The sequence below is a fragment of the Labrus bergylta genome, chromosome 18 (assembly GCF_963930695.1).
Source record: "Labrus bergylta chromosome 18, fLabBer1.1, whole genome shotgun sequence".
In the NCBI taxonomy this organism is placed as follows: domain Eukaryota; kingdom Metazoa; phylum Chordata; class Actinopteri; order Labriformes; family Labridae; genus Labrus; species Labrus bergylta.
Window position 1 is genome coordinate 22,202,608 of NC_089212.1, and position 16,084 is coordinate 22,218,691.

The 16,084-nt window shown below is 43.3% G+C and overlaps 1 protein-coding gene across 2 annotated transcripts in view; it reads right to left on the minus strand.

The window, feature by feature from the left end:
- Nucleotides 1-16,084, minus strand: part of rcan3 (regulator of calcineurin 3) — a 44,690-nt gene that overhangs the window by 13,033 nt on the left and 15,573 nt on the right. Inside the window, exon 1 of one of the 2 annotated variants that reach the window (XM_020642707.3) lies at nt 12,431-12,750. The exons of the other annotated variant lie outside the window; for it this stretch is intronic. Within the exon in view, the coding sequence (XP_020498363.1) occupies nt 12,431-12,517 (87 nt within the window). The 5' untranslated portion in view covers nt 12,518-12,750. Of the gene's footprint in view, nt 1-12,430; nt 12,751-16,084 lie in introns of those variants that run through there. 2 annotated transcript variants of the gene reach the window in all.

The following is a 16,084-nucleotide window of genomic DNA, read 5'->3' on the forward strand; positions in this document are numbered from 1 at the left end:
GGGCACGAGGAAGAAGAAGAAGAGGAGGGGGGGAGGAGGGGAGGGGGTGTTCAGTTACAGAGGTAATGTTCCCTTCACTGACCCACTCCCTTTGTTCCCTTTAGAGGCTTTACAAGTGAGTGTGCATATATGTGATGTACACAGAGCTCTTCACTGTGTTGCCATAATTAGTTATCAGTACAGGTATGCAAACACACACACACGCACACACACACACACACACACACACACACATAAACTGAGGCAACGTCTGCAAAGTAATGTGACAGGTAGCGCCGTTAGAATCTGAGACCGCTGAAGGACAAAGCCTGTCAGCAAAGATAGATTGGTGTAAGCCGCACGAAACACACACTCACACCAACACACGCACTAACTGCTTGATCTAGCACCTGTTATTATTGTATCTGCAGTGAGAGCGAGAGAGAGCTGCAGGACAACAGGTGAGGCAGGATAAGAGAACATTGTACACTTGTTTTTCATCTTCAACAAGCCCACATCAAATATTGAACATGTACAATAAAGGATGTTTTTTCCACACACAGCAGATAGGTAACAAAAAGAGAACAGGATAAAGTTTGAGAAATAGTGACGTAATCTCAAATCTTCCTCTATTTTACCCAGAGGCGATATTTATCTACCTGCGGTGTTTGGGTAAGAGACAGTAAAGAGGATTGGGTGTGAAGTCACCGCTCTCAAATAGCCGACTCCTCGTCTTTATCCAAACAGCAGAGCTGTCAGTTACTGCTGACCGCATGTTTCTCCATGTCACCTTTACATAACACACAGGGTGTACCTCAACAGGCTGAAATTTCCTCCCTCTCTCCTCCTCCTCCTCCTCCTCCTCCTCCTCCTCCTCCTCTCTGCCCTGCTGATGCACATGTGAGCCAGCCTGCGGGGGCACCGTTTTCACCAAATTAGCAAATCAGCAACACGGCATCTTTTCATCTCACACACTCATTTTGACACATTACGCTAATCAAAAAAAACCTTTTGCCATGTTTGAGACTGAGAGTCATGCGTGAGTACGTGCAAACCCTTTAACACTTACAAATGTTATCTGAGCTCTTGCTGGTGACAACCGTTTATGAAATAAGATTGCTTTTTAAAATACCGGTAGCAATCAACATGTAACGCTGTTTTTTTAAAAGCTCTTTGCAAAAACAGCGAGAGCTTAGAGTTGACATATTCAAAGATGGAAAATGTTCACCATGTGAGACGAAGATTCAGTTTGGAAAGGTGCAGTTAAATCATTTTCCAATCTTACCACAATAAAGCTGTCATACTTCATGCTGCACGCTCGTACAAAAATCACAACAGGTTCAGTAAACAAATTATTTTTGATGGCTAATAAAATGTTTCTAGGAGTAGAAAGAGAAAGGAAAATTAAGAAAACACAGCAATATAAATGCATGTGCTTAAATTTCATCAATCAATCATTATTAGTACAGCGCCAACTCATAACAAGTGCTATCTCGAGACGCTTCACAAAGAGCAGGTAGAAGACTTTACTCATTAAGGGGAGGTCGTTCCTGCTGTGAGCCTGGCTTCTGCTGCCGGGACAAGGCCTCCTGGGCATGCAATGTAATAAGATATAGATGAAGAGAGTCGGTACATATGGGGAGAAAGAGTTGGTATAACAAGGGCTGGAGTTGAAACCAGAGCCATGGGGGTGAGGACTCAGCCTAACTAAGCTAAATTTCTCAAAACCAACTTTTGAACGACAAAGTTGGCACTCAGGTGAGCAACATATCCTAAAAACAAACAAAGATCAAGTCAGAGTTAAGCTTACTGAAAGGTCAATCAGAGGCCCAAAAGTGCCCCAGCACAGAGAGAATCCAGTAGGAAGAGTTATAAAGCTTATTAGTGAGCCACAGCCTGTCTGGTGGCTGCAGGGCCCGTCCTTCAGCAGATTGCCTTTTGGCTAATGAGGCAGTTATGTTCCTGATGGTGATAGAAAGGCTGTCATCACAGTGGCACCAGGATGTGACTGTGGGCATGACTCACATTGAGCGCAGAGGCCGCTCGGGGTCCTGACGCAGAACCATCGTGTGAAAAAAAAAAGAAAAGATCCTTAGACTAAAGAGCGGGGTTACTATGCGACATCCACATGGTTTCTTTTTAAGATAAAGTGTGGAAGGAGAGAATGACAAAGCACCGACAGAGTATTCACTTCACACCTCTTTTCAGTCATGAATGAGTCAAGAGGCAGCATTCAGTGTAACCCTGTGACATAAGTGGTTCCTCATCTTATGTAAAAGGAGGATTATGTGTCTTCAAAGTGCAGGGATCACTGACAATTAGCGGCACGTCTTGTTCTGTTAGCTGTGTAAACACAATAACGGATAAACATGCCGACTACATTTGAACCCGCCCACAAAACACCACCGATTCTGAATGTATTTTCAGCAAACCGAGCTCAAACTGCGATGTTCCCGAGCTTCAAAGTGCTGATGACTTTCATTGTTGTCCACTCATTGTGCAGCGCGGGGAGTTACGTAAAGGCCTACATATTCATCTGTTTGTTCTCCGTCAGTGCAGAGAGAGAGTGAACAAGTCACATCGGCTGAAACGCACACACACACGCACGCACACACACACACACACACACACACACAGACAGGCAACGTCTTTTCCTTTGATCAGCAGCGTGACCAAAAATCAACAAATCATGCACACAAAACAACGTCCTTAATATCATTTAAAAATAGGTCGTGCCCGGGGAGAAATGAACCGAGCTAATATGGTGAAGCAGAAACTGCACCAGATTTGATTTGGATTATTACATTTATACAGTTTAATTGACTGATTCATTTTTCCACAAAAAAAAACTCAGTTAGGGCTTGGATATTCATCGAGGATCAATTTCAATTACAATTTTGGCTTCCTACGATCATGAAAACAAGATAATCAAGATTTTTTTCAAGGTTTATTTTGGGGCTTTTAACATCTTTATTTAGAGACAGGACAGTGGATAGAATCTGAGAGAGAGAGAGAGAGAGAGTGGGGAATGACATGCAAGAAAGGAGCCACATGTCGGAGTGAACCTGAGTTTTTTCTGCTTGGAGGACTATAGTCTCTGTCCATTGGCCGTGCACACTAACCGCTAGGCTACTGGCGCCGCATGCCGCGTTCCTTTACTCCGTAGGTTTGCCATGTGTGGTAAATGTTTCAAAGTGTTGGTATAGTTTGGCCACTATTTTAAAGGGTAGCAGAGAGAAGCCCTCCAATGATTCCCTGCCAGCGGGATTTACATACTGCGCTGATCAAGAATATATAGAAAATATGGAGATTTTACATGTATTTTCCCACAAGAAGCGCATATGTTTCATTTTTTTTTTTTAATTTTAAAGATTAATTTTTGGGCTTTTTGGGCCTTTATTGGAGTGGATAGAGTCGGAAATCAGAGAGAGAGAGGGGAATGGCATGCGGGAAAGGAGCTACAGGTCGGATTTGAACCTGGGATGTACGCTTGGAAGACAACAGCCTCCATACATGGGGCGTGCGCACTAACCTCTGCACATTTAAGCAGGAATGGAAAAAAAAAAGTATTGGTTGCAGTCCTGATTCAGTATCTGAAAGCACACTTTGACTCTTCTCCTCTGTCGCCCCCCGGTGGCGGAATGAACTTCCAAACTCCATTGGATCTGCAGAGTCCCTCTGCACCTTTAAGAAAAAGCTAAAGACCCAGCTCTTTCATGAATACCTACTAACTTAATGATGATGGTCTCCATATTATTGATGATTGTGATGATGGTAATGACGATGGTTTTTGTTTGATAACGACGACTTATAAGATGGTTTCTATACTGATTAGAGCTCTCAAGAACTGCCCTCAATGTTGTGCTTTGCCTCTGGTCACTTCCTGTCAGCACCTGTGTGTCCAATCAGACTCAAAGCTGATCGTTTGCTCTTACTGACATTGTTCCCTTTTGTCTAGATCCTTGCTTGTGTTGTACTTACTCTCTGATGTACGTCGCTTTGGATAAAAGCATCTGCTAAGTGAATTGTAGTCAGTCATGCTTCTCAGTTAGAGGTGAATTATAGAAATGTAGAACTTTGTCGGCGTCCCCTCAATTTAAATTCACAGAGTTCCATTTCTCAGTTTTGATTTGGTTCTGCCTTTAAGCCAGCACAGTACTTTTATCACACAGGCGCTGAGATACAACAAATCCACGATTGTAATCCACAGACTAGTTCAGTTCTGTGATGGTATTTCGGATCAAAAATACAAGAAGATTAAACCAGCCTAATTTGGATTTAAAGAACGGTCATTCAGTGTTTTTTTTTTTTTTTCTTTTTTTTTCATTCTGCAAATCACTCATGTCCCAGTTTGACACGTGCGTGGCTTTAGCACAACCTAATCCAGACCCTCGTGTTTGAACAGGGGATTGGGTGAACACCAACAAACTGGGCCACCGAGCCTCAGGGCGAGTCAGTGGCAGTGTTACACCAGAAATAGACTGCGCTGGAATAATTAAGAAAAGTAATTTCTTAAATGTGCGGACCATCATTTTTAATTACCAGTTCCCCCCAAAGGCCCGAACTGGAACCAGTCTAATGAGGTTGAAAGAGAGACGCAGATTGTAGAGATAACAGACGCAGCTGGAGGATAAATCTCATACCTGCACGCACGTCTGCTCCAGCACATTTTTTGCTTATCACATACCACGTTGTTTTCCGTACAACTGAGCCAACTTTCCATTGCAATCATGTCAGTTCAGCTGAAAATTAATGATGTTTAAAGCACAGAAGACTTTCCAGCTGCCAGATACTACCATGAAAACTGTCGAGAGTAGAACAGATGTTTCACCTTTCAGACCCTCACACACACCTTAATCTACTGCTATAGCAACCCTGCAAACAGCTTTTGTTGTGCTTGCTAAGCTACCTCTTATCACATTGTAAAGGAATCTTGAAACCCAACAATGGTGGTGGCCATATTGGAAATGCTGACTATTTAACTTTCAGTCGATCTAAACAAAGAGGAAGAGTTGATACGGGTCTTTAACCTCTTGGTAAACAGCTGAGACGCACTCGCCTGTATACCATTTTAGCCAGGTACATAATAATGCAAGGTTCAAGCTTTATTCATCAACACCGGAGGTTGCTGCTTGGCTCTTACATTAGCTGTTGTGGCTAATTTCCTGCTAACACAACATTCTGAGTCATGCCATTTTACAGTTAGATTTACTTTACAGGCAAGATTAGATAAAAAGCTGCAACTACATGAGCTGCGAATGTTTTTGGATTGAGTTAAAACAGTTGTGTTCATCCAAAGAATAGCTTGTATTAAAAGACGGGCAACATGGGGACACGAGTTGGAAATTAGCAATAGCTATAAACTCTTTATGCGGCACATCAGTTTCATGCTTTGTATTGAAATTATCTTAAATTGCATTGTCCCTATTAAAATAAATACATTCAAATTCAAAGGCTTTGAAAGCTATTCAAAGGGGAAGCCAAAACACTTGGAGCGCCCCCTACTGACGGGCCTCAGTATAGGTTGTCGTCCTCCATGTTGATAGACAGGAAGTGGATCAAAGCATACAATCAAGTCAAATAATCATTTCTCGAACATGGTTTCTTTCTTGGTTGATTTTAGGTTTTCTGCCTGTTATTTACCACTTTAAAAAACGACTATATACAACAGTTAACTGGCTCGCTGGCTACTTAGCATGAGGTTATGTCAAGAAAACAGACTCAGCGCTCGGAGATTAAGTCTGTGGTTGTACTGTATGTGTATGACACACAGGCCAACATGGCTCCAAAATAAGCAGCCATCCATTTAAGTACAGCAGCAAATCCTCAGCCGTACTAAACAACAAAAAGCGAACAACGACTCATAGCATGTTGGGATGTATAAGAGACGAGTAAAGTATGAATAGAGCGTCTGTTGTTACACTTGGATCGATCGCTCGAGCAGGGAGCGGTATCAACACGGGCCGACGCTACAGCGTTTCATTGCTGTTCCCTCGAGGACAGCGTGTCCACAGTGGGGGGATTGGAATCAGTTTACAGCATGAGGGGGGACACATTAATTCTATTACCACCAATCTGGTCGTTATGGTTTTTATTGAGGCAGTAGCTTTTCCTATTCAGCGGCACTCAGGCCTCGCTCGAACACACATAAACACATTGTCCTTACGTCACACACTCTCAGCAGCGGAGTGTGTCTACAATGTCTCCCACATACATTCACACACTGTAGAGGCGACAGCAATCCAAAGAGGTTACACAACGTTACATAAGGCGGCTCCAACTCTCACTTTAAGCAACTAGAGCATCTCTGCAGAGGCGCTTTCTCCCCCTCCTTCATCACTGTCTATTCTGCTTACCTTTATTCTACCTCCTCCTTTTATCTCTCTCCTGGTTTATCAATACATCGTGTTGTTCGTGGCAGAGCACACAGCTTTAGTGACGATCGAGCAGAACAGCAGCAAAGGTAGACGCACAGAGCAATGCATGCAATGACATTTTTTAGTAAAGTAATGTATGTGCAGTGTTTGAAAGCTTATAGAGTTTCTCGAGATTTTTTTTCAAGCTTGTAATGAAACAGACTGAGGCCAGCTGTGGCTCAGTAGTAGAGTTTCTGAACTGGAAGGTTGGGGGTTCAATCCCCAGCTCCTGCAGCCACATGTCCGATGTGTCCTTAGGTTATACACTTAACCCCAAGTTGCTCCGGCTGCTTCAGCGATAGGGTATGAATGTGTAAAGTATGAATGGGATTAGTTACTTCTGATGGTCACTTTATTTAGCAACCTCTGCCATCAGTGTGTGAATGTGTAGGTGTGACCTGCAGTGTAAAAGCGCTTTGAGTAGTCAGAAGACTAGAAAAGTGCTATACAAGCTCAAGTTCATTTACTGAATTACTGAAATCAATATCGATGCCTCTTTAAGACCCTGAAAAGCAAATGAGATAATTCACAACACGTTGATTATTTGGATATCGATACGATACACTTCATTGTCCCCTTGGGGGAAATTAGTCTTGGACTCAAAGTGTTGCCAAACATGAATCTGCTTCCACTAGAATCCAGTCGGGGCTCAGTGTCTTGCCCGATCATATTGTTGTTATAAGTTCCTGAAAAATGCTGCAGATATGTACAGTAGGTATCAGTGGAAGTGATTCACTCCACGCTGCCTTACATGTATCGTAGCTCAATGAGTATCTTCTCAATGAGTGATACCTTTGACTGCTAAAAGACAGCAGGATGGGATCTTTAATCAGAAAACACTACCTGCACATATTCAGAACAACATCAAGAAAAAAAAAATGCACTGCTTTGGCAACATTGGTCTCCAAAATTAGCAGGGAAAAGTTCCTCACAGGAGCTTGAAGAAGAGTTTCAGGGTTTCTTGGACTTCAGTAAAGTACTCTCTGTTTCTTTGTACTTTACTAATCTCCATTTCAAAACAAAAAGTTCTTTCTTAACAAAAGTATTTGTGAGCTTTCATAATAAGGGAGTCGATGTTTGAAATCTTTACTCAATGATGCAAATTGCATTAGATCGAATTTGTGTGCGTCGTCTGATTGTCTTGGACTTGCAGCACAATGTGATGCAATACTAATGGAGTCCACTTTGAGCGGGCGGTCTGCATGCTGCTGCAGACACAATGAGCTGAAGCCCCTCTGTTTTCATTTAAGGTCACTGCTTTGGCGTTTCTATTTTTAGCCTCTAAAAACCGTCTCGTCCTTTCAAGCTTGTTTGTATTATACTGGAAACCTTTAGGAGATTCTGCTGGAAAAAATTATGTACCAGTTATTTTCATAACAAAGACCGTCCATTGTTGACGCCGTTTTTTTCTGTCGTCATACATTCCACTGCGAGTTCTTTCTTCATCGCTTCTAATCTTATCCCTTCATAGCCCACGTCGTCGTCTTGGACACAGGGTAACCGGACACCCCGCCCAGGAGGACCGTCTTTTGTTCTACGTCACCCTAACGGACGCAGCACTAACCTTTAGCTGACACCTGAGCCCCGGAGCCTCTCTAGGGTTTCAGGCCAATGTGAGCCGCCCGTTCTCTACCTGCCTCGTGCCACAGACGGGGGGAGCAGGCACACCTGAGCCCACTGCTTCGGGCTCCCAGGATCGCTCAACCTTGCCATGGCGCGGATCTGGTTTCCTACCAACACAGAACCTGATACGGTCAGCGTCTACATCCATCCCGTGTGTCCTGCCGCTGCTCCTCTGCCCTCCAGCCTTCACCTCAACCGCCGGTCAGGGGGCGCATCACTAGAGAGTTTTTTAAAACCCTGCGCCGGGGATCATTTGAACATTCAAAGCTGATTTATGTTTGATGAGTGGAAGGCTCGGTTGTGTCCTTCCTAAATAATGAAACACCGCGGAGAAAACTGGGTCACTGACTAAACGGCCAATGATTGATTTTAGCAGTTAATAAAGGCTCGTTATGAATACCAATTGCAAAAATAATGAGCAAGGTCTGATCACAATCTGTGAATATTTTGTCTCTTTTCAAGCAAAAGTTGAAAATGTAACAAACTACCACCCCCCCTAAAATGCAGGATTATTCCTCTACTTTGTGTTTTGTCATCATGAACTGAATATTTGGTGGGTTTAGGCGATTTGCTTGAAAAAAAGGAGCAATTTGAAGTTGTCAAATTTGGCTTTTTCTGGAAAAGCTATACAGAGGAAGTAATCCACAGATTAAAATAAAGCACCTCTATATTCATCTATCCAGCCACTTCCAAAGAGCAGATAGTGAGAAACAGTGTGAAATATTCTGCTCTTGATGGGCTCTAAAAGTCTCATAAAACAACACAATGATGCGTTGCTTTGTTACATTCAAGCTCAAAATAACCATCCCAAACTAAAGCAAACGACAACCTGTTATATAAGGGTGTGTATCAAAGACAAGAGACAGTGGGAAAGAATGAAAACATCACAGACGTCAGCAAAAACCACTGCAGCAATGCTGAACTGCATATAGCGCATTAGTCATCAAATCTTGTGCTCCTTCCTCATAAGAAGCAACATTTCTGTGGTGAGAAAAACCTAATACACAGATTAAAGACACAAGCAACAGACAGACAGACAGACAGACAGACAGACAGACAGACAGACAGACAGGACGGAAAAAGGTGACGGAAAACTTCTCCTGGCGTCCTCGGCGAGCGGGAGTGGTGTGTGTTTGCTGATAGAGGTGTTCGTGTGTGTGTAGGTCTCTGAGTCCGCTGACTCACCGTTTGGAGTGTGTGAGTGTGTCAGTGTTACTACAGTCTTCGGTGTGTAGGAAGCTTAAGTTGAAGAAAAGAAATAGCTGCCCCTTTGTTGCTTGCTGCGCAATCTCCCAGTGTTTGTATTTACAAATTCTGCAGAAAAAAACAAGGTGCGAGGAGTGTGTCATTAAATCCAAATTCTGATTCCTAACGTTGCTTAAAAAATGACTAAAATACATCAAATTCAGCGACAGACTGAAGCCAGGGAGGCACTTATCGAGAAAAAAAAGCCGACTGACTGGCTGATTAATTATTTATTCGTGTATAAAAAGACCAAATAAATGGGCACCAATCAAACAAGGCGAGTGTGTAAATAAATAAATTAGATGCAAATGTCAGCAGCAAATCAAGCATGCTGGGTATCTGTGCAGGCTTTGCGTCACACTGTAACACATTCGCTGCCTTGCCGTCGTGCTGTGACCTTCACCGTGCGTCCTGTGCTGTCATGTGCTGCTGATGCCAGGACATTTTTTTTCTTTCTTCCAGGTAATGATAGCGTGTTGTGTGGCTCAAGCATGCACACGTAGTCAGCGTCTGCCCACCGCTGTGGCCTCGCTGAACCCTCTGCGTTTCACCACAAAGCACTTTGTTTCTGATGGCCTACCTACTGTACCCACGTCTCTGCCATTATCACAAACAACAACCTGCCTACCGTCCGCAGCCTCTCTGTGTTCGTATTGTTAATGATGTAACCAGCGGGCACGGAGCCAACGCGTGGGCAATGCCGTTCCAACCGTGTCAAAACAAAAGGCTCCAAAAAAAAAAAAAAAATCACCACAGCCAGCCTTGAAGCGTTTTCTCTAATTTAAAAAAAGAAAACACAAACTATTCACTGATTTGTCTTCACGTCGTCTTGTCAAGCTCCACTGCCGCTGCCTAATCTTTCTGTGAAGTGTCTATAAATAGCAACAACACACATGTGAGTTCACCCAAGTGCTTTAAAGCAAAAACAGGATTCTGATTATCGCTCCTCAACCTTCAGATGTGGTGGTATTAATAAAAAACAGGGGCCTTAAATGAGCTCATTTCTTCTTGTTGATTGATTGTAAAAAAAAACAACAAAAAAAGTGATGCTGACAAGGAGGGGAGCTCAATCAGGAGGCAGCTACCCCCCCCCCCCCCCCCCCCCCCTCCACTTCCCCTGCTGTTAATCTGCCCTCTCCCCCAGCGCGCTCACTGTGCCAGAAACCAGGATTAGTGGTGTTCTTTGTGTCATTCGAAAGTCAGCCCCTGTGTCTGCTCTTTTAATTGTGTGCAAAAACCCTTTTTATTAAGGAGAGGTTGGCAGATAAGAGCTGCTGCTTTTTTTTTTTAATGAAGACTGTCCTATACCCAGGGCGGTGCCTGCTCTGTGAGGATGATTCTGGAGCACTTAACCAGGTTTTCATTGAGAAAACTGAGTCACAAAGACATACATTATCTGAGTCTCCAACACTCAAAGAGATGTGAAGTTTCTTCAAGTGTACGCAGCACTATCTTTCTTTTGTTAAATCATAAAAATGGCCACCACTGTTCTACAATTAAAGGACGATATCGCAGTGAGACACATGGGTATCTTTCACTTTGGTGGCTCTGCAGTGGTGAGAAAGTGTAATGAGAGTTCTGGGCAAACACAGCAGCTGACAGATAGCTTGGTGTGTCCAGACAACAGAGGCTGACATGAGTTTTTTATTGTGCTTTTTGAATGAGAATAAGCACAAAAAAATGTCATTTTCATGCCATACAGACACAAGACAGATTTTTACAGACAACCCTTCATGAAAGCTGCAATAATGCTAGTAACAGTAACTAAGCTGGGGGAAGAAAATATGAAAAATGGCTGACCAAGGTGCTGCATGAGAATGGGGCTGGCTGCTTAAAACCTTCAATTGCTGCATGAGGTTGCGAGATACAGCTGAACCCAACGTTTAACACAAACCACTGGAGAGCAGAAGCAGACAATTACGATTGTGTGTAAGCGCCAGAACCTGAAAACATCCCTCAATCATTCCACTAAGATGTCTTGTGATGAACTATTGGTGTGTGTGTGTGTGTGTCCCTCTGAACACACACTGATCCTGTTTTTTAAGGTTATCTAATTGTGCCAGACTCTTGAGCTGCAATGAAGCTCTTTTCTGTCTTTCCTCCCCCCCATTCCTTCCTGCGTATCTTTCATTTTCTGTCTTGAGTGACAAGCCCACCAGTGAAGGGTAAAAATATTCTGACATCTGTCGGATCTGTAAATAGTTTACTGGCTTTATCAAGCTTTGGAGGTCCATCTGTGTGGCCTTTCATGCCCCCATGCAGTGCCAGAGGTGGATTCCCCCGGGCTCACTTTGATGATGTTAAAGTGCAACATGCTGCATGACTGACAGGCTGCATATGGAATACCTGTACCTGCCCTCAGGACAAGTCAATAAAATCTGACTGTAGAACGTGTTTACTGGGTTTATAGTTACATAAATGTCCTTTGAGTAAAGTCAATCTAAAAGATCTCAACACTAACATTATTTTTTTCCCCTAATGCACCACTTTAGATGTGAGACTATTAATACTACATTATTTTAGCATTAATTTGATGCTTATATAACCAACCTCTTTTTGACAGCTCTTTTCCCATCTACCCCAGTGCACCTGCAATGCTGCTGGGATGAGGAGAGGGAGAGAGAGAGGGAGAGAGAAACAGAGAGAGAGAGAGAGAGAGAGAGAGAGAGAGAGGAGAGAGGAGAGGGGTCTGTCTGCCACTGCGTCTAAAAACTGCCTCACTTCTTCCATTGCATGTGCTTTGCATGGGCAATTCAACTCCACTCATCACACCCTTTCATCCAAATGCGCATCATCTCACAAAAAAAACCCCTAACGCTGACAAAAAATGTACAGTGATGCAACATTAGATAGGGTGCATTAGATATTTTCCTCTCCCCCCCCTTTCGTGCCCCTTCTGACCATTTCTGCAATTCATTCAGCGTCAATCAGAGAGTGCCGTGCGCGTCTTGGCGAGCGGCGCGGCTCCCATTGATAAAAATCCTCATCCGAGAGAGAGAGAGAGAGAGAGAGAGAGAGAGAGAGAGAGAGAGAGAGAGCTGCATTCAACGTCACCAAGGCGTGCATGCACTCGTATAGAGGCAGGCAGCATGCAGACAGTCCCGAGCACAACAACACAAGGACATGAACGCAGTAATGATCAGCTGAGCGTTTAAAAAAAGTCGTACCTGCATTTTGTCTGACGTAAACACTTCGATGTCTACCTCGCAGGCGATGATGGTCACCATCTCCAGTTTCATATTTATCGATGGCATTCCCCTTCGTGGTTGGGAAATAACGAAAAGGATTTAAAAGTCTTTCTCCTCCTCGGTTGCAGGTAGAATCTGATCTTTCTTGGTCCCCTTTTTTGTTTTTAGAGAGAGAGAGATCTTGAGGTGAAGTCCAGCGGAATTTTTCTGGTTTGTTGTATCAGCTGAGAGAGAGAGAGAGAGAGTTAGAGCTGGACTCCTCACTGCACCGACGCGCTGCTCCGAGTGATGCTGCAGCAGCCGAGCAAACTCTCTCTCCCTCCCTCTCTCTCTCTCTCTCTCTCTCTCACTACCTCCCCCCTCCTCCTCCTCCTCCTCCTCCTCCTCCAGCTCCACATTGACGTCATTACCATCCTCACGTTCGTGGTCTTTTACGCCACTACAGTGCCTGACGAACCGTGCAGCAAAGAATATACGCTCCGGTTTATTCCGCTTTTTTTTTCTTTTTTTGTTTTGTTTTATGTTCCCTCTGCTGTCACGAGTCGCAACCGTGTTGGAAAAATTCAGCTTATGAGTCAAGTTGTAAATCAAGCGATATGCTACAGCACCAGTGTCACCCTGACTCACCTCCTGCACTCCTACAGAGAGCCTGTTGTTTACCTGTGAGTGAGGCTCTTATTTACATACAGCGCAGTGAACGCAACACTGCAGAGGAGAGAGCCAGCAAGCTATTCAAGTCTGAAATTAAAGCCTTACAACCACTATGCTGCTAATGTTTGTAGGTAATATTGAGGGCACAGAGCTCAGTGATAAGCACCTTACAATGATGCATAACACTACCATCACCATCAAGTTAAATCAACAGTACAAGGTCAAAGGTCAAAGCTATTGGAAGGCACTAAATCAGATTAAATGCAATGAACGTATAACGATGGAATTCAGTTGTATTTCACATTTTATCCAAAATTACTGATTCATAATAATCAATATAATGCTTGGAACATATAAAGACATTCTCAATAGGCTACACTTTTAGCGACAGTCCAAAACACTTTTTTAAATAATTATGCAATCACACAAAACAGAGAACACTGTTAAGACGCTCTGAATGTCAGTGACCAAATCAATCAGTTAGATAGACCTTGTGGTTTTAAAACCTGAGGGTCCTTTGGGATAGATAACTGAAATCCAGGAAACATGTTGAAAATCAATACAATACATTACATTACACAATGGGTGGTTTTTGTGTGTTTGTGAGTTTTAGAAAGTGGTCAGATGAATAAGTAATCAGTAAGAATCATAACTGCTCACAACTTTGTTTGGATGTTTCATTTATTAAGCATATCAGAATCCAAAAAAAAAAAGAAAAGGTTACAACTTCTGCGTTACAACAGCAAACCTGACATTGTTTTGTTTTCTTAGAGGCACGAGCTGACCTCCACACGCCCATCATCCCATGATCTGCTTCACCTGTGGGCTCACTACAAAAGCCTGAATCAAGCTCCTCCCCCTTCTCTCTTAATCTGCAGCCAGGATCGGAAACATGGCTTCAACCAACCCCTTTCTCTTTTCTCTGAGTCCTAGCTTAGCATTGATGGTAATAAAGATTATTTCGACTGATAGATCGTTTTTGACTCCTTTGGGTTGCTTTCCCAGGATCGCAACACAACACAACACACGTGTTCTTGTTTATGTGTCCTTCAGCAACATTAAGAGTGACACACTCACTACTTATAGTTAACCCTGGTAAACAAAGTTCCAACATAAAAACCTAGCCAGCATTTTTACCGTTACCAATTTTATTTGTATAAAAAAATCACCTGAACTCCTCGCTCAATGACAGACATCCACAGCAAACTAAAACGCTTAGCGCAGGCCTCTACAGCATTGCACCCCCCCCCCCTCCCCCCTCTCCCCCCTCTCCCCCTGTCAAGGCATAATTGCATAACCATGGCTGTCAGCTGCATGCTCTGGAGTTAGTGCTGCCTTCACTTAACATGCTTTATAGCATCACAGGCTTCAGACAAACAACATGGTTATATGGTCGTCACGATGATGCGTTCAGGGTCAAAGCTATTGTCTCCCCGCATTACACAGACAATTCAAACACTTCTAATTTTAGGGTGTTGGGGAGTCATCAAAGCAGATTCTTGCTTGATCCTGGAAAGACTCTGAAGTGAAAAAACTTTAAAAATACTTTCTCATCGAGCTGTACTGTACTTTCAGTGCCGCCTTGTTGATGGGAGATTAACTGTACCGCGGCTTTTTATCACTCACAATAAAGCAGCTGATGTAGCTGACTTTACTGCTGCCACAGCTCCTTGTCTCTTAATTAAGATGATACAAGTTTCCACTTCAGCTGCACACCCGATCATTAAAAAAATTCCCACAGACATTAAGCTATTGCATAACGTCCTAATGAACCATGTCTTCTTCCCCATCACTCAGATCATCTCTCTCTCCCGCCATTTCATAATAATAATTGCCCGGCTAGCTGAGACATCTAAGTCCCCCATAAGCCATTAATATTGAGGCTCGAAGGCAATGAGTGGCTATTTATGTCTGTGTGTGTCGGGCATTGTCCATGCAGATCAGACGGAGAACATGAGCGAGAGAGATATGTGAGGATGACTTACATTCCTTTTACCAGACAGCATCAGTCTGCCCAGCCAAGTCTGGAACAATCTGCCGCTAAATGCCAGAGAAAAACGTCACATATATCAGAACATGTAACATGTTGGTCTGAGAGTGAAGAGCGCCGTCAGCTGCTCCGTCAGCTGCTCCGTCAGCTGGGGAAGAATCTGTTTCATCTCTTCAAAAACCATGGCGGTTCGAGCAGGCAGTATGGAAGATGTAACTTGACAGGTCTAGATATTATTTCAAAAATCCCCCCGCGCTGCTCATTAATCACAAGCTCAGGGTGGATAAAGCCGCGTGCCCCGCGTCGCCTTTTCTTCTAAAGCCGCTCAGTTTTTCAGAAATCTATAATGTAGTCTTAGCGCTCCAAAAGGTTGTGATCATTTATTTACGCCTTGTTGGAAAATTCTCTTTTTCTCTCGGCCCTGTTGACAAAGCCTTGGGTAAACAGAAGTTGTAGAGATTCACAGTCGAGTTCAAGGGGAACTTCAGACGAGCAGAGCCTTTTGTTGATGTGAAGCCATCCTGCCATGTAGTCAGGACGAGTTTAATCCAGAAAACAGCCTTTGACACAAGTGTTTCTTCATGCACCGTACAGCAGCAGTTTCCAAGGAGTCTCAGCGTCGTTGGAATTCTGTCATAGGATGTCATGAAGCACTAATGCAAGTTAGCAATTGAACTGACTTTTATACTATTTATTTATCACTGTTTCTATGTAAGTATTTGTCGTTTTTAACGCCTTGTTCTCTGTCGTTTTATTTTAACCTCCTACCACTGAGGGATGAGGCCGTTAGAAATGTGTTGGACATCGGTACAGTGGAAAAGGAGGTCATTTTAAAATCAAAGATGAATCGAAACCGACATTCAAAACCTCTAACCGACGTAATCTTGCCCCATGTCGATTATTTTTTATTTATTTATTTTTGTCCAACCTGCAAAAATGGAAGCAATGTCCCTCATTTGGACACATTAAGTCTTTGGGGAAGACGACACCGA